Consider the following 19547-nt stretch of genomic DNA (forward strand, 5'->3'; position numbering starts at 1 on the left):
CTCCAATTTCATGTTTTGACTTTTTGGTTGTGAATCAAATCATATTACCTGATGTTTGTGTTTAATTTCTATCTAGTGAAACTGATTTTACTTCAATCTAATGTTTGATTCTAATAATGATTCTTATTGGCCATTTGAATTAGGGTTAGGTCATTCAAGTTATTCATTTTGCAAAATCCATAATTGTTTTGTGAATTAAACTAAGTAACAAGCATTAAATTGATTTCTTATGAATGAATTTAGTGTAAATCTTTTCACACATTCTTACACCCCCGAAATTGTGAGGAGTATTGGGTGTTGTTGGGAACATTCATAATAAGCTTAATGCAATCTTATAATATAATTCTATGAGCTTGTTTTTATTAGGTTGGTAAGGTTAGGATTAACCAAAGAGCTTGTTTTGATTAATTAATGTGGTGAATGGAAAGTGTTAGAGCTTGTTAACACTTTCAAGTACCAACTTAGATAGAGTGAAACAAATGCCTTGTCATCTTTGATTCAAATTGTTGATTACATGTGTTTTTATTTTGTTTGTTTAGTCATTGCATTCTAAACTCCCCTCTTTACTATTGGTGACCATAGTACCTTATGCAAAGAGGTATATACTAATTATCCTGTGTCTCTGTGGATCGACCCTACTTGCCTTGTACTACCTTTTAGTGAAATATAGTGGAATTCTTTTGTAGTATATCGTACCCCTTTATTTGTTGGGTTTGACACGTCTAACAAAATGGCGCCGTTTGCGGGGACACGGTGTTACTAATTGTTTATGCCTAGATCTTTTTGTACAAGTACACCATTGCCAATTGAATCGGAGATAGAAAGGATTGCAAAGAAGTTAAGGAAGCAAGCCAAGCTTTGTAAGAGGCAACCGATTTTTGGTACTTCTTCATCATCTACTCCCCCGATCATCAACATTTGGGAGGACATACCCTTCTCAAGTGTATCATACTCAGAAACAGAAAGTCCATCACTCTCACCACAACCATCCTCACCCATAAATACCACTCCACCCTCTTCACCTGTTCATAATATCCTAAACATTTCACCTACATAAGCATCACCCACTTCTCAAGCCATGGTAGACAACCCTGGAGGGAATCAAGGTCCTCCAAACCCACCACCCTAACAAACTCTCCATCAATGGTCAAGACAAGAGGTTACTCAACAACCTATTTGCATCACATACCCAACCGCCACCAACTTGGAACTAAAATCCGGGCTCATTCACTTACTCCCAATATTTAGGGGCCTGGAAAATGAAGTTCCTCACAAGTTTCTCACCGAGTTTCCATGTAGTATGTGTGGGTATGAAACCACACAATGTCATGGAGGATCAGATCAAGCTTAGGGCATTCCCCTTCGCAGTGCAAGACTGGCTCTATGACCTTCCACCGGGGATAGTGACTACTTGGGTAGACCTTGCAAGGTTGTTCGTGGATAAGTACTTTCCCGAAATGAAAGCTTCAGCCCTACGGAGGGAAATTATCGAAATCAAGCAACACAAAAGAGAAGCTTTCCACACATATTGGGAAAGATTTAAGAAACTTTGTACCCGTTGTCCAAAGCACGGAATTACCGCGTATCAGCTCCTACAGTACTTCATTGAAGGCATGACCCCAAAGGAAAGAAGACTTCTCAATGCTTCTAGTGGTGGATCCTTACCCAATAAGACACCAACCAAAATCCGCAATCTAATCAAGAACATGGTTGAAGATTCCAAACATTCAAGCCATGATGAAGAATGGTACACGAATGCACCCCGAGGTGTAAAGGAAGTTCAAACTCCTCAGATTGAAGCTCAATTGTCCGAGCTCGCAAAAGTAGTAATGATGCTGGCCAAAGACAAAGGTGTGCAACCCACACCCCGCCCATGCCGTATTTGCACTCAAGTGGGGGCATCCAACTAATATGTGCCCACAACTTCAGGAGGAAGATTATGAAGAAGAAAAAGTCATGGGAGGCTATTCCGGGTCAAATCAGAGAGGTTATGAGCAACCACGAGGTGATCAGAGATGGAACAATAATCAAGGTTGGGGAGGAAATCAACAAGGAAATTATCAGTCAAATCAATCACATCAATACTAGCTAAGACCACCATTTCCTTAAAATCAACAAACACCACCCTTCCAACCTCAAAATTTCCAACCAAGGCATCCACCACAACCACCTCCACAAGCGGGTATCAAGCATGTCATTAGAAGATATCGTCAAGAGCCTTTTTACTAGCACTCAAAGCTTCCAACAAGAAATGAAAGCAAGCATAAAAATCTTGGAGCAACAAGTTTCAAAACTTGCTCAGTCCGTTAGTAAGATGAAATCACAAGGCAAGCTACCATCTCAAACCGAGAAGAACCCAAAACACAATGCATGTGCCATTACCTTAAGAGGTGGGAAAAGCTATGAAGGTCCAAAGATGTCAGATGAAGAAGAGGAAGAGAAAGAGATTGAGGTGGAAGAAGCTGTCAAAGAAGAGGAAAGGAAAAATACTTTCAAGTCAAAGAAACCAATAGAAACCAAAGTGAAATTCACACCAGCTCCATTTCCTTCAAGGCTAACAAGTATAAAGAGAGAACGGGAAGATGACGAAATCATGGCAGTGTTTCGAAATGTTGAAATCAATATTCCCCTTTTAGATGCTATTACACAGATTCCTAGATATGCTAAGTTTCTTAAGGAACTTTGCACATGCAAGAAAAAGATTAAAGGAAATCGAACTGCAAAAGTTGGGGAAAACGTTTCAGTCGTGTTACAAAAACGACTACCAAAAAAATGCAAGGACCCGGGTGTTTTCACGGTTCCTTGTAAAATGGGTAACCTTTTTGTACCACGCACCATGCTAGACCTTAGAGTATCAATTAATGTCTTACCCTATTAAAGCTATAAGACAATTAGAATTGGACCTTTATAAAAAACCAGAGTTATTATTCAACTTGCCGACCGGTCTTTGGTACACCCAAAAGGTGTATTAGAGGACGTGTTAATGCAAGTCAATGAAGTTGTATTTCCTGCTGACTTTTATATTTTGGATATGGGTGATGACAACACCCCACAATCGAGCTCCATCCTTTTGGGGGAACCTTTCATGAGTACCGCAAAAACATTAATTGATGTAGCAAATGGTACTTTGTCTATGGAGATCGATGGTGAGGTGATCAACTTTAATATCTTTCAAGCTATGCGTTATCCTAATGATATTCATTCTTTAAAGTTCATAGATGTTATTGATTCATGTACTAATGATTGTTTCAACTTTTCAAGCCAAGATGTGCTAACCACCATCTTGAGCAAGCATTTTGATGAAACAGGGATCAAGAATCTGGCTGATAAGTACACCTTGGAGGATGATTTGATGGAAGCAATCAACTCCTTGGAGAAAGCATAGCCTATGAGGGTTGAACCACCCCGCATGAAGCTCAAGAACTTCGATCCGAAACTCCTTCCATCCATAGTACACCCACCAAGTCTTGAGTTGAAAACTCTTCCCGACCATCTCAAGTATGCCTATCTCGGAGAGGAAGAGACATTACCGACAATAATTTCAACCAAGCTAGCAAAAGAAGAAGAAAAATAATTGGTTGAAATTTTGAAAAAGTACAAGGAGGCTAATGGTTGGACCATTGCGGACATAAAAAGGTTGATTCCATCATTATGCATGCACAAAATACGGATGGAAGAGGATTTCAAGCCAACCTGTGAAGCCCAAAGGAGATTGAATCCACCTATCATGGAGGTAGTGAAAAAACAGATCATGAAGCTCTTGAATGTAGGTGTAATCTATCCCATTTCTGATACCGGTGATACTTTCAACCAAGCTAGCAAAAGAAGAAGAAAAATAATTGGTTGAAATTTTGAAAAAGTACAAGGAGGCTATTGGTTGGACCATTACGGACATAAAAGGGTTGAGTCCATCATTTTCATGCACAAAATACTGATGGAAGAGGACTTCAAGCCAACTCGTGAAGCCCAAAGGAGATTGAATCCACCTATGATGGAGGTAGTGAAAAAAGAGATCATGAAGCTCTTGAATGCAGGTGTAATCTATCCCATTTCTGATAGTAAGTGGGTAAGTCCCGTGCAAGTTGTCCTGAAAAGGCTGGAGTCACTATTGTTAAAAACTTCGAAGGGGAATTGGTACCCACCCATGTGAAAAACAGGTGGAGGGTTTGTATTGATTATAGGAAGTTGAATGATTCCACACGTAAAGACCACTTCTATTTGCCATTTATTGATCAAATTCTCGAAAGATTAGCTGAGAAATCTCATTATTGCTGCCTTGATGGTTTTTCTGGTTTTCACCAAATTCCGGTTGCCCCGAAAGACCAAGAGAAAACCACATTTACATGTCCCTTTGGCACCTTTGCATATAGACGCATGTCTTTCGGCTAGTGCAATGCACCCGCGACTTTCCAAAGATGTATGGTGAGCATATTTTCAGAATATGTCGAAAATATCATAGAGGTTTTCATGGACGATTTTATTGTTTATGGAAATTCTTTTAAGGAATGTTTGCAAAATCTCACCAAAATCTTACAATGGTGCATTGACACAAATTTAGTCCTCAATTATGAAAAATGTCAATTTATGGTTGACAAGGGCTTGATACTTGGACATGTGGTGTCACAAAAAGGTTTAGAAGTTGACAAGGCCAAAATTGATGTTATTAAGAGCTTACCATACCCGATGAATGTTCAGGAAGTGCATTCTTTTACTGGTCATGCAGGTTTTTATCGGCGATTTATTAAGGATTTTTCCAAAATCACGGTGCCGATGTGTCGACTTCTACAAAAGGAGGCCGATTTTGAGTTTGGTGATGGATGTAAGAAGGCATTTGATTGTTTGAAAGACTTGTTGACATCCGCCCCTATTATTCAACCGCCAAATTGGGATCTTCCATACGAGATAATGTGCGATGCTAGCAATACCACGCTTGGGGCGGTTTTGGGACAAAAGATTGACCGAGCTCATCATATCATCTACCATGCATCGAAGACTTTGGATAGTGCACAAAGAAACTACACCACAACAGAGAAATAGTTGCTTGCTATTGTCTTTGCTCTAGAGAAGTTCTGACAGTACCTCCTTGGAACTAAAGTGATCATATATTCGAACCATACAGCCATAAAGCTGTTAAGTACAAAGAAATATTTGAAGTCGAGGTTAATACGGTGGATGCTGCTTTTTCAAGAGTTCGATATTGAGATCAAGGACAAGAGTAGAAAGGAGACTTTAGTTGTGGATCATCTAAGCCGCACTGTATCACCTGAAGATGGTATACCAATCTTTGACACGTTTCCAGACGAGCATCTATTTGTAGCCAAAGAAGCACCATGGTATGCATATATCGTCAATTATTTGGTCACAAGTCAATTTCCCCCAGATTCACCCCGTTAGCAAAAAGATAAAATCAAGAAGGAGGCCAAGTGACACATATGGGACGAATTGTACCTTTGGAAGTATTGTGCATATCAAATGATCCGAAGGTGTGTTGAGCAAAAAGAGGTACAATCTATCCTTAATTTTTTCCATGCTTATGCTTGTGGTGGTCACTTTGGAACCCAAAGGACACCTAGGAAAGTTTTAGATAGCGTATTCTTTTGGCCTTTTATATTTCATGATTCTTATGTGTTTTGTGCACATTGCGGAAAGTGCCAAAAATCCGGTTCTTTAAGCTTTAGGAATCAAATGCCCCTTACTCCCATTTTAGTATGTGAGATATTTGATGTATGGGATATTGACTTTATGGGACCATTTCCACCCTATTTTGGTTGTTCATACATTTTATTGGCAGTAGACTATGTGTCCAAATGGGTGGAGGCTATGGCTACCCATACTAATGATTCCAAAGTTGTGGTAGATTTTCTTAAGGTACACATTTTCTCACGGTTTGGCACACCAAAGGCGCTCATAAGTGACCGTAGGACCTATTTCTGCAATAGGATGCTCAAAACTGTTTTGAAGAAGTATGGGGTGACATAAAAAGTCTCAACAACTTATCATCCCCAAACCAATGGATAAGCCGAGATCTCAAACATGCAAATCAAAAGCATCTTGGAGAAAACAGTCAACCCAAACTGCAAAGATTGGAGCATAAGGCTAGATGATGCCTTATGAGCATACGATACTGCCTTTAAAACCCCCCATTGGTATGTCCCCATATATGCTAGTGTTTGGAAAAGCATGCCATCTTTAGGTTGAGCTTGAACATAAAGCTTTTTGGGCTGTAAAGAAATTCAATATGAATGAAGATGAGGTGGGAAACAAAAGGAAGCTAGACATTCAAGCGTTAGAGGAGATTAGGAATGATGCGTACGAAAGCAACATGATTTATAAAGAGAAGACAAAAGCATACCATGACAAAATGATCTCCCGTAAGACTTTTGTGCAAGGAAAAAAGGTGATTCTTTACCACTAGGTTCAAGTTAATTTCATAGAAGTTAAGATCAAGATGGGTTGGTCCTTTCATGGTCACAAGGGTATTTGACCACGGTGCGGTGGAAATCACTAGCCAACAAACTGGAAAAACATTCAAAGTCAATGGTCATAGATTGAAGTCCTTCTACAAAGGATTCGAGGTGAAGAATGGTGAGATAGAAGTTGTTGGGAACCTCACATACCAAGACTTTAAGATAATCGGGGGCAAAGTCGAGCTAACGACTTAAAACAAGGGCAGCTTACCGGGAGGCAACCCGGGGGTATTTCTGTATTTTCTTTAAAAACAATTTCCATTTCTTTGAGTTTTTGGTTTTTAATGTTCCAAATGCATTTAAATATGATTTAAAGTCACCAAACGAACCTTGGGATGCAAAAACATTTCATTTGAATGAGAGGGAAATTTTTTGGGTTCAAAAAGTGGAAGTGGCAATCAGAGAGGTACACAACCCGTGTTCCTCTTGCCTTCCAATGAACACGGTCTTGTTTATCAATGACAAGCAATCTCGCAGTCAGAGAGGTACACAGCCCGTGTCATTTTTCCTTTATGACCAACACGGGCCGTGTTTAGCCAAATCTCGCACATTTTATGCCCAACACGGGCCGTGTCAATTTGCCCTTATGCCCAACACGGGTTGTGTTCGCGCATCAGACTTGGTGGGTTTTAATGCTAACAATCGGGTTTTTGCCTCATTCTTACACACACTCATTCCAAAATAGCACCTTTCCCCCAAGAAAACCCCAAGGTCCAATTTTCATCAAAAATCCTTTGATTCTTCACGATTTTGGCTTAAAACTTCAAAAAGGTTTGATTTTCAACTCCCCCAATTCATCTCCTACATCTAATACACAATTTTATTGCATTTTCATGGTGGATTTGGGGGGTTTTGACAAACCCTAGGTCCAGAAATTTCTTAGAATTTTGGTGTTTTTATGCTTATTTCTTCATGTAGGCAAACTTGGGGAGGTTGAAGACGGTCTTTCTCACCAACTAAAACACATTTCCACAAACAATTCAGTTCATTCTTTCCTATTCTTCACTTGTGGAGTTTGTGTTCTTTAGGTCAAATTGCATGTATCTGTGGTCATTTTGGACTTGACAATAACTTGGAAATTATTCAAAACTGAGTTTCCCGCGAATTCTTGGTGGCAAAACTTTAGTTGACCGGACCCGTCAATAATTGACTTTTTGACCCATTGACCGGTTGACTTTTCATCTTTGCCCCATCTTTTTCATATGGAAGGTGAACATTCTAAACGACCGAGGCATACTAAGGCCTCGACCCGTCGTCGTAGAACCCCATCATCGCCATCTAGGTCCCCGTCACCCCCGCCTCAATCCCCACCCAATCCGGCCCATGGTGGTGTGGTTTGTCTTGGCCCTATTCAAGCTGCCAAACTTGAGGCCTTTCTCCAATGCGCACATACAACCCAACAATTTGTGCATGTGCCATTTCTCCGCGAGTTGCACATCTACAACCAAGTCCACACCTTGTTCCGGAACATTTGATGGCAAGGGTTATTAAGGGTCCACAAGCTCAACTATAAAGTTCCAACAACCTAGTTTTTATCTTCAGTCTATTTGGACCACGGTGTCCTTCATTTTTGGCTTATGAATCAAGATCATGCCTTGTCCCTAGATCAAATCAATGACATAGTTGGGGCTCCTACCGAACACACCTTTGGCCCCAATGATCCAATCCCAAGATACAACGATCTTACGTGGTGGACCAATCTTACATGTCAGCTTCCCTATGTCTCAAATTCTCCTAAGGCCTCATTTCTTATCCACCATGTGATGAAAGTGTCCCACAGGATTATCGCTTCACTTGTCATCCCTAGAGAGGAAAGAAGCACCATTAGCTCCCTTGAGCTCAAAATACTCTATGGTATGGCCCACCCGGACGATAATCTCATTCCTCACTATGGCTCATTCCTATGTAATAAACTCACCCACCTCAGCACATCTCGATCTGGCAAAATATCTTGTGGTGGCATTGTCAGTTTATTTGCCAAAAGCGCTCCAGTCTGGGCCCATATCTTGGAATTCACCAACCTCTTCCCGGTGAGGCCTACCTTACCATGTGAATCCTTGAGTCTATGAGAATGTTTTGGGTGGAGGACGGGAACCATTATTGGACTGTGGGTCAAAACCATGATCCACGGCTCCTCATCACCCCGGAAAATCGGGATATCCTTGCCCTCAGGCGACCCAACAATTTTACCGACTGACAAATCACACTATATCTCTTCCCCGATTCCTTCTCCGAGGAGGAAGAGGAGGAAAATGGAAACAGTGACAAGAGTGGCGGGGCGACACTACAAAATTCTCCTCCCAGGGTTGGTGCCAGCTCATCTCATCAGGTTGGTCACCCATCCTATCACTAACAATATATGGATCAATTTCAGTCGATCCATACCCACCTCGAGACTTACAATCAAGATCTCGCGAACCTAACTGAAAGTTTCTCTTCGTTCACCACTGAATACACTTGAGATAAAGAGCGCCAGTGTAAACATGTGGAGGACTTTTGGGCTTGGACCCGAAACTATGATTACTATCCTTATTCTCCTCCTCCTCCGCAATAGGTTGTTCCGCCCTCTCCAAGCATCAGGGACGATGCTTATCTTTAAGATTGGGGAGGGGTAGAGTTGTACATTAGGTGCATTTCATACTCATGCATACGTTTCTTAAAAAAAAATTTTATTTCAAGTTTTTGCATTTAATCTTTTTCATTTTTTAATCATTTTCATGCATCATCATCATGCCTTTAAAAAAAAGAGTACGAGATGATGACATTCTTTACATACAATAGCTCCAAGAAGTGGAAAAACAAAAAATCAAAATGAAAAAATATGGAAGCAACCAGATAGTTACCGGAAGTGTAGAATCAGCTATCATAACTAGGGGACCCAAACACCGTAATTCGAGACCCTAGCCTTAGATAATAAAAAGAATTTATATTGAAACGTTTTTTGGGCGGTAATAACAGCTTTAGGATGATTTGCTTCTAAATGTATAAAAAGAATCTTTATCGACAACTCTGGACCCACAGAACACGGACCTATTTTTTGACACGCGTTACCCCCGCGGTAACAAAGAGCTTAAGTATCAGATCCATAAAGTCAAGAAAGAATGAAGGGTACAACTTTCTTATCTAGCACCCAAATCAAAATTTCAAGTGCCAAAACGAAGAAATCTCAAGAAATCCAAAAATGAAGATTGAAGAATCCAAGTTAAAAACGAAGTACAAATGAAAGTTCAATCAAATGAAAAGCCAATTCAAAGTTAAATCTAGCGAATAAAGAACTGTGTGATATGATACTTGTGGCTCTAAAAAAAGTGAAAGTATAGGAGCTGGGCTCCTTCAGGTGGGCTCGCTATTTCAGCGAAAGCTGACTCGCCGTGACGGGTTCTTAAGGATGCGTCGATTCTGATTCTTGGCCATCTAGTCTTAAGGACAAGAGATCCGAACTATGTTATTTTTTCCCATAAAGCTTAGTAAGGTATAAAGTTTTAATAAAACTAGGGTTGGATCATTGGGTTACACCGTTTTAGGTCTTCCTCACTTTGGGAGTCTGTGATACATGGAAGGAAGAAGGATGATTGCCTAGGTATTAATGATTGGAGCCATATTGATGTAATGTCTGATCGTACTTATATAGATTATTTACTTGTGCTTTGAATTTCTTTTTGATACATTTTGTTTCTTTAGTGCTTCTGTACATATTTTTCTTTTCCTTTTTCATGGTTTTCGTTGCATGCATTCATTCCTAGCCTTTAGGACCCTTTTGTCCCTTTTTGCTCTATGTTTCATTTTGTCATCTAGAAATCGTCCTATTTTGTCTGATTCTTGTTCTTTCTTGGGGACAAGAAAGGTCTAAGCTTGGGGAGATTTGTTAGGTGCAATTTGTGAACCTTTTTGCACACCTTTTAGTCCCATTTCATGCATCTATTTAGCATAATTGTCCTTCATTTGTCTTGCATTTCATTGTATTTCTTGTTATTCTCTAGGACAACCTTATTTGCACATTTTTATGTCTTTTTCAGGTAAACCAGAGGTTGGAATGCGCTTTGTAAGGTGTCGGGAAGCATTGGTGAAGATTTTGGGATGGTCGGGCGAAGAACGAAAAAGTTGGAAAAAGCAAGTTTGGATTCGGATTCAGAGGGCTACACGGCGCATGTTGGGTTTGGCCTAGAAATCCAACACGGGGTGTGTTTGACCATTCTAGGCACTTTAACGACACTGAACACGCCCCATGTTCATTTAGCCTATTTGGACACGGGGTGTGTTGGTCCAGATGAACACTTTTGAGCATCATACTTTAGAGTTTGAATCGAGGATTGAAGGGTGTGTTTTCACTCAACACGACCCATGTTGATTTACTCTATATCTACACGAGCCGTGTTCGACTTAAAAACTGCTTTTTGGCAGTTTTTCCTATTTTCCTTATCTTGAGAATTGGGTCATTTTGAGGGGATATCAGAGCATAGATTGGAGGGTAAAATTTGAAGGTTTTAGAAAGGGTTTGTCCGTTAATCATTTGGAAACATTTTAAATTCTTCTTTGTAAGCACTTTAGCACTTAATTTCATCTTTTAAACTTGTTAATCTTGTTCTAGCCATGTGTGGCTAGAACCCTAACTTCTCCAATTTCATGTTTTGACTTTTTGGTTGTGAATCAAATCATATTACCTTATGTTTGTGTTTAATTTTTATCTAGTGAAACTGATTTTACTTTAATCAAATGTTTGATTCTAATAATGATTCTTATTGGCCATTTGAATTAGGGTTAGGTCATTCAAGTTATTCATTTTGCAAAATCCGTAATTGTTTTGTGAGTTGAACTAAGTAACAAACATTAAATTGATTTCTTATGAATGAATTTGGTGTAAATCTTTTCACACATTCTTACGCTCTCGAGATTGTGAGGAGTATTGGGTGGTGTTGGGAACATTCATAATAAGCTTAATGCAATCTTTTAATCTAATTCTAAGAGCTTGTTTAGATTAGGTTGGTAAGGTTAGGGTTAATCAAAGAGATTGTTTTGATTGATTAATGTGGTGAACGAAAAGTGTTAGAGCTTTTTAACACTTTTAAGTACCAACTTAGATAGAATGAAACAAATGTCTTGTCATCTTTGATTCACATTGCTGGATTGTCATACATGAAGTTGGAGTCCTTACAAAATCTTAACTTAATTCACTAATTTGGCCGATTACGTGTGTTTTTAATTTGTTTGTTTAGTCATTGCATTCTAAACCCCCCACCCCCCCTTTTACTGTTGGTGACCATAGTACCTTGTGCAAAGAGGTATATGCTAATTATCCCGTGTCTCTGTGGATCGACCCTATTTGCCTTGTACTACCTTTTAGTGCAATATAGTGGGATTCTTTTGGATTATATCGCATCCCTTTATTTATTGGGTTTGACATGCCTAACAATACTTTATTATTATCATAGATTAGGTGATGTCTCTTATTTGTAGGGATTCACATCGTATTGCTTTACTATACGTATTAGGGTTCGTATCATTAGTTGTTTATCGAACCCTAGATCTTAGTGCTCATTCTCTTGATGAAAACATTTTCTTAGTGAAAAACCATTATGTTACTCTTCTTTGTTCTTTCATTCATTCTTATTGTTAATCTTCATAGATCAAGGGAACCTATAACTATTATCAGAGCAGGTTCCTTTAATCGATTAACAATGTCTTCATCATCTTCTTCAAATCCTTCCAAAACCACTTGTAGTAATAAAATTCCATAGTTTGATGAAAAGAATTTCACCATATGGAAATCAAAGGTAATGATGGTCCTTGAAACTATAGATTACTTCATGATAGACATTGTCAAAAAGGGTCCTCGTATACTTATGATCCAATCTATGAAGGATAATATTCAAGATGGTGATTATATCCAATAACTTGTCCATGAATTCAGTGATGAAGATGAACTCCTTTATACTCTTGAAGTTAGAGGCCATTTTGCCATAAGAAACTCTCTTCCCTATGATTTCTACCAGTCCGTTCAAAATTGGCAATTTTCTAAGGAGATGATGGATATGCTGATTGTTTCCTATGAAGGTGGTGATGAAGTTAATGATGTTAACATGAATAGTCGAAATCAATGATATGTGCATTTTGATCAGCAAAAGAATGAGTCTCTTACTCAGGTCTTCAATCTTTTTAATTTCTTAATGAATGATTTTAGCTCCCAAGTCGCCGGGTATAAAATTAATCTATTATCCTATTTAATTAAGAAAAAGGTGGTGAAAGGGGTCATGAGTGCGTTGGGTGTATATTAGGTACGCACGACATACTCCTTGCATGCACATCATCAGGCTGATCCTGACGTACGCTAGGCGTACTCAAGCCAGGGGAAAACGTCAATTTTTAGGGTTGTCACATTAATTAAGGTCCTTAAGGTCTTTAAGTGCATAACCCTTTCATCCTCCATTGTGTTTTAGTGCTAATCTTGAAACCCTATCCATCTTGAGTGCATTTTTGAGCTTAAATTGTGTGTTTGGGTTTTCTTTGGTAGTTTTGAAGAAGAAGGAAGTTTGAGAAGAAGAAAAGGAGAAGAAGGCGCTTGTAGATCTAGAGTTTGTGCATCATTTCTAACCTATTGAAGGTATAAAGTCTGAAACTTGTTCATTCTATGCCTAGATCTAGATTTAGTGAAGATTTTAGCATATTTAGTCCCATAACTTGGTTTTTTTGAGTATAGGCTACTCCAGGCTATTTGAGCTGTCCTTTTGGACTATTAGGAGTGTATGGATTCATAAAAATTATATCTTGGAGGTTAAGACTCAATCATGCATGTGCTAGTGACCACATTTAAGAGTTAGAGGGATTAATTCTTGGTTTGAGTCCTATTAAGGCATGTAAGTGCATAAAATTTGCAACTTTATGGCTTAAGACACTATTATAAGCTTGGATCTAAGTTTTAGATGCTAGGGCTTAATGGATTTATACTTGGGTGCAAGTTTGGGCTAACTAGCCAGTACATTGGGCGTATTCTAGATTACTCTGCGTGTACTGGGCCAGTGCCCCGATTCCGGATCGTCATTAATATACGTTGGCCCTATGTATGTTGCATATACGTAGTCTGTGGACTTAGAAGATTTTTGGGCTTGAGTATTGTTGGACTTTTTACTTGTTTAGATTTGGGCCTCAGGCCCACCTATTGTAGTAAGGTATTCGTGGGTTTTAGGTTGTGTTGGGTACTCTTAGGCCATATTGGGCCTTGGAGGCCTTGTAGTTGGGCTTGGATGCCTTTTTAGGCTTGTATGGATTTAGGCCTTGGTGAGAGGAAGGCCTAATGAGGAAAGGGTGAAGAAACCCTTTTTGCCTTAAATTCAAGGATGAGGGTTTGGACTTTCGGGTTAGAATATTGGCCTAATTTCTAATTAGGGTTTTATACTTGTGCCTTGGGGAGAGGATTTCATAAGTCATCCGTCGTGTGTGATTTGATACCTTTAGTCTGAGGTGAGTTTCCTTCACTGTATCTATGGTTCGAAGGTACCAATATCGACCCATTACTTCATTATTTAGTATGATGATTGTCTTCTTGACATAATTCAGTTATGCATGTATTTGCTTGATGACTCTATGATTCTTGTTAACATATGATATGGTTGTGGTAAGGGTAAAATAGAACCGATATTTGGAGGAAATAGACCAAAGGGGATTGCAAGCACCTATATATGCTTGACAGTATACGGTTGAAATAGACCGAAGGGGATTACAATCACCCATATACGCTTGATAATATTCGGTTGAAATAGACAGAAAGGGAGTGCAAGCACCCAGATATACCTGGCTGTATCTTTGTATGTGTTGGATTAATGTCTAAGTCCATAACTATAATTGGTAAGACTTGACCTGACCCGACATGGTCCATTTGGATTGCATGGCATCATGCATTTGGATAGACTAAGTGAGAGAAATAAAACACTTATGGTCATTAATATATTATAAGTTCGAGTATATTAATAATAAGAATAATAATATTTCATTAGTATTGATCAAGAATTAATTTAGAATTAATTATGTGATCAAAAGAAGACTAATTAAATATATGGGTTGATTGTGTAAATCATCCATACTTATATAGTGGGCTAATGCTCCATGGATTATCTAGTTGGGTTGAACCCATAGGATACTCCATAGAGGTTACATAACCCATGGGTCATGGAAATGAAAGGTCATGACAATTAGGGCTTACATGGTGTAACCCTAATTGTAACACACTATATAAGCATCATATTATTCACCAAAATCGGCCACTAGTGTGTGTAAAAGGAAGGCTAGCCGATTTCATGAGTTGTAGAATTCTCTCAAGTTATTCCAAATGTATTTGGTGTTGTGTGAACCATTTGAGGTGTCACACTTGAGGCACTAGGCACTCAAGCTTCATGAAGACATTTTACATTAAAGAGGTATCTATTCTATCTTGTTATATTCATTGTTTTGTATGCTAGATTAGGATAATACCTTGGAAGTTCATATTTGCATGTATAATAGAGAAAACATATATCCAAGGTATTTAGGCTTGCATGTACACTTAGGAGTGTTAGAATGCTCAAAACCCAACAGTGGTATCAGAGCTATGGGTTGTTTTCTATTATATTTGATGCAAATGTTTTTTTCCCAAGTTAAAGGAAAAAAAAAGAAAATGAAAAAAAATTGACGTTTGTCAAATTTTAAGATAATTACTTGTTTTTGTGAAAAACTAATTATTTGTAAAATTTGAATGATTTGCTATATGAGTTAAATTAGGTCAAATTTAGTAAAAGATAAAATGATATGATTATTTTCTTAGTTTTAAAAGTTTGATCTAAAGAGTTTTTTGAAACCTCCATAAGTTATGGATATCAAAAGGTTTAAAAAAGAAATTGATTCAAAGTTTTTTATGGAGTTACAAAAATTGGTGTTAATGTTTTAAAGAATTCCATAACTTGTTCTTAAGTTATGGAACATGAAAAGTTTCATCATTAAACAAACATTAAACTCCATAAGTTATGGGATCCAAAAGTTTTTTTTTTGAATTATTTTGATCTTGTGAGTTGATTTAGATTAATAGAAAATTATGTGATAATATGTTTTCAATCCATTTTAATCTAAGAGTTGATTCTAAAATGTGTTTTTGTAACATGTCCTCATGTTACTTGAAAAATCACATTTAAGTTTCTTAAAACTCATAAAAGTTGTAATAGGTTACAAAATGAAGAGTCTTGTCCTCATTAAATGGTTTTATGACTCCATAACTTGTCCTCAAGTTATGGAGGTTCAAGAGTCTCTTTATTAAATAAAAAAAATGTGTAACCTTAATTAATTCCATATGTTACAAAATACAGAAAAGTTACATTCTTTTATTAGTTTAAAGTCTTCCATAACTTGTCCTCAAGTTATGGAACTTGAAGAGTCTTTTAATTAAAACTACTTTAAACACATAAGTTATGGAATTAATTAGTTTTGAATAGTTTCAAAACTTTCTCTCAAGTTTTGGAATTTGAAAACTTTTCACTTATGAATACTTTAATTCCATATTAGCCCTTAAAATTTTAAAACTTAAAATTCAACCCTTATACTTTATAATATTATAAGTTAATAATATATATATATATATATATATATATATATATATATATATGTATGTATAAGAGTAAAGTCAGTCTTACCGTTAGTAGGCCTCATTCCCGAAGCCGGTCTATAAGGGGGGTATAAGGTTACTGCCTATAAAATGGCAGTTTAATGGGTGTCCACTCTCACCAACCGCTTCCTTGACCGGTGGAGGGTCGTTAGCCAAACGGGTAGGAGAAGCACTATAATTCTCCCTTCATTAAAAGTATTAATGATAAATACTAAGTAACTAAACCTTTTATAAATACCCAATCTTAGTTACTTAGGAAAATGTGAATAAGGTGCTAATCCATGAAATTACACTTTGCACTTTGTTTAAGTCGATTAGTGGAGCGTGTGTGGTTAACTGGCACACTAACTCGTATTTAACAAGGTAGGCAAAGGGTAACTTAATATTTATCATAGTATCGATGGAGCGTATGTGGTTAACTGACACATCGATTAAGGGGTAAACACTTAAGGGTACCAAGTATATTTGCATGGTTATTCACACCTTGTTTTGTGATCCTCGGCATCCCAGTCACAAAACCTGAAGGGCACACTCGAGATTGAAACATGCCATTGAACAGTTCAATGAATCTCAAAATATCTAGGAGTTTCAAATCCAATTAAAACCTAATAATACATTTCATTTATCTTGGTGGAAATTGGTGAATTGTCATTAACCTACATTCAAATATTTTTTAACTTGGATTACGAAATCCCTCTTCCAAGTTTATATAACTATTGTGTTGGGTCCTAGTGTTAATATTTCATATTGGGTGTTATATTAAGGACTTTAAATCAACTATCTTGAATATCTCCCAAAAGATATCTGGTTTAGACACTTATGATCTTCCCAAATCTCTTGAAACAAGCTTTCCTAAATAAAGATGATGTCCCATGGAAATCATACTTCTTTCACCTCCTCCAATTATTCTCCCTAACCCACAAGTTCTTGAAAAATTTAAGGTCACTCAAGCCTTGTTGGCAAGGCATGGTCTAGGTGTGATCACATCTTGGAGACGTAGTCACATATTGACAAGTCGGGAGAGTTGGATGTCAAAGTCTTGAGAAAGTTGGTGGCTTAACTACTTTCTAAGTCACGTAGTGAGTTCCTTTGGGACTCATATGAAACAGACTATGACAAGACCCTTAATGATCTTATCTATTTGCTAAGATCAACTTCCTAAAACACTGTGGACATTGACAATGATGACATTGGATATCCAGTAAAGCTCCCTCTTCCCAATAAAAAGGGATCAGTCATAGTCAACTCGGTTGAACAAATGGTAAAAAGAGAGGCTAAGTCTGAGATAGTCCCATTATCAAGGGTCGATAGGTAACTATTGCCAAAGGCAGGGGCATTGGTTGCGAAGCTGCTAAATTTACCTAAGGATGTTAAAGTCAATAAGTTTGGCTCTACTTCAGGTAAAGTCCATTGTCTAACTCTTTTAAGTACATGCTGATTCTGATCGCGAAGATGGATTTCAATTGCATGATTCGGTGATCAGAATTTTGGGCTATTAATTAAGAGTTATGATATTTATATTGCTTAGGAATAGATAACAACAAGGTTTTCATATGGATTGTAAGGATAAGTTTTTCCGCAAAGTTTTAAAATAAAAGAAAAAGGTTTTGATTTTATTTTAAGTATCCTTACAGTGACATTTGTGAAAAGTTGTTGCCTATAAGATTCCACTGATAGGAATATTGGAAAATGAATTTGATTCTTTCATTTGTGGTAGTGTCTAAATTTACCAAATAAGGAAAGATTCTCATCACCCAAGTTTCAAGTGGACCGGAACTTGGAATCATACAAGTTGTACAGTATCATGAATGAGAACTTTCAACTTTGGAAAATTAATACTAGTCCTTGTTCACATGTATATGTGAGTCAAGTGAAGGACTAAGGGATCGAGCACACATTCGTGTGCACTGGTCAAGTCCACCACAAAAGATCGATAAGATTATTCATCATAATTTACTAAAGCTCAGTAAATATGGCTATACGTACAAGCTTAAGTGTAATTCTGAGACAATGGAAAAGGTTCCAATGTATGGCAGAGCGAATAAGAAGAATCAAATTAGGCAGAAGGATAAAAATTTCTCAAATCTGAAAAGATACGAGAGAACTTTAGTATCATGTTATATGATCATTTTAATGATTTAGAGACCTTATCGCAATTCATCCTCTAAGTGCATTCTGGTAGCTAAGAAGAGGAGCTATGAATTGTTGAAGTGGTTAAATCAAGAAGATGATTCATACATCGTTCCAAAACAATTCTTAGAGTTATACTCTAAGAATGTAACTTGAGTGACATGTCTTAAAGAAGGTTTAAAAACACTTGTCAAATGTAAGAGTAAAATTTTTCTACTCTCGTACATTTGAAATTGGTAAGTTGTGATGTTTTGGATAAAACAAATACCAACTAAGGCTAATTGTGTGAAGTGTTTGTCTTGATTAGAATCCACACTATCTCTTTAATATTTGACAAGAGAGTCTTATATGTCAAGAGGACAGTGGGAGTCTTAAAGGTCTTGAAAGTGTCAAGAACTAATCAAGAATAAAACCTGAAGATCTTCACTAGCACACGACTTGAGGTTCATAACCTATCATGTTGACATATTCTATGCCCATTCCAATTAAATTTGGCTTTGCATATGAGTTCTTAGAGTTCTCAATTGGTTGCACAACAACTTGGAAGCAATGGCAGACCCTTGAGCTACCAGGTGGCAAGAAATTAGGATTGAGTTCAGTCCATATGAGTTTGGATTTGTCATTAACCTTTTCTTGTGACTATGATTTTGACAATTCACATGGATAAGAACACATACACCATTAAATCTAAGTGTCATAAGGTTTGTCTCCGGTTCATGAAAATGGTAGTGAGGAAACACTTTCACTAAGTAGAATTTAGCTAGATAGCAATTGTGATATTTGCATTCTCAAAGTCGTTAGTGGAGCGTGTGTGGTTAACCGGTACACTAAAATGGACTTGTGAGAAGTGACAAAGGTCTAAACAATCAAGACTATGATTACGACATCCTTTTTCATAGTTCTTAAAAGTGTTTAGACACACCTGTGAGCTATCTAAGATAAGGTGTATGATATTGATAAAGTTTTATCAAAGCAATCTAGTATCAGAAATCCAAACTTTGGTAAGAAAGTCAATAAAGTATTGATTTCTAGAAGTCCATCTAATTTCTGTGTACATGTCAAAGCTAGTGGGAGCATAAGTGTTATGCTAATAATCATCATGTTAGTAGGAGCATGATAATTATGATAAGTATTGCAAGTTAGCAATGTTAATTATAGAAAACAAAAGGTTTTAATTGGGAAAAAGTTGTTTTGCTATAATTAAGGGAGAGGAAATTACACTTCATCTCAAATCTAAAAGCTTAGATTGAGGTTTTAATCGTATTTAGTTAAGAATATATATGAATGTTATGTTGGAATGGCTGAACATAAGAAAATTCTATATATGG

The 19547-nt window shown here is 37.4% G+C and overlaps 2 protein-coding genes across 2 annotated transcripts; both read left to right on the forward strand.

Annotated features, from left to right (window-relative positions):
* The first annotated feature begins 2191 nt into the window (after positions 1-2191).
* Positions 2192-3385, forward strand: LOC145009652 (uncharacterized). The gene is made up of 2 exons (XM_078968301.1): positions 2192-2813; positions 2922-3385. The coding sequence occupies exons 1-2, from the start codon at positions 2192-2194 to the stop codon at positions 3383-3385; spliced, it is 1086 nt and encodes a 361-aa protein (XP_078824427.1).
* Positions 3386-3934: 549 nt separating this feature from the next.
* Positions 3935-5037, forward strand: LOC145009653 (putative mitochondrial protein AtMg00860). Its single transcript, XM_078968302.1, has 2 exons — positions 3935-4066; positions 4504-5037. The coding sequence occupies exons 1-2, from the start codon at positions 3935-3937 to the stop codon at positions 5035-5037; spliced, it is 666 nt and encodes a 221-aa protein (XP_078824428.1).
* Positions 5038-19547: the final 14510 nt, after the last annotated feature.

The sequence above is a fragment of the Lactuca saligna genome, chromosome 8 (assembly GCF_052625555.1).
Source record: "Lactuca saligna cultivar CGN05327 chromosome 8, ASM5262555v1, whole genome shotgun sequence".
Taxonomy (NCBI): domain Eukaryota; kingdom Viridiplantae; phylum Streptophyta; class Magnoliopsida; order Asterales; family Asteraceae; genus Lactuca; species Lactuca saligna.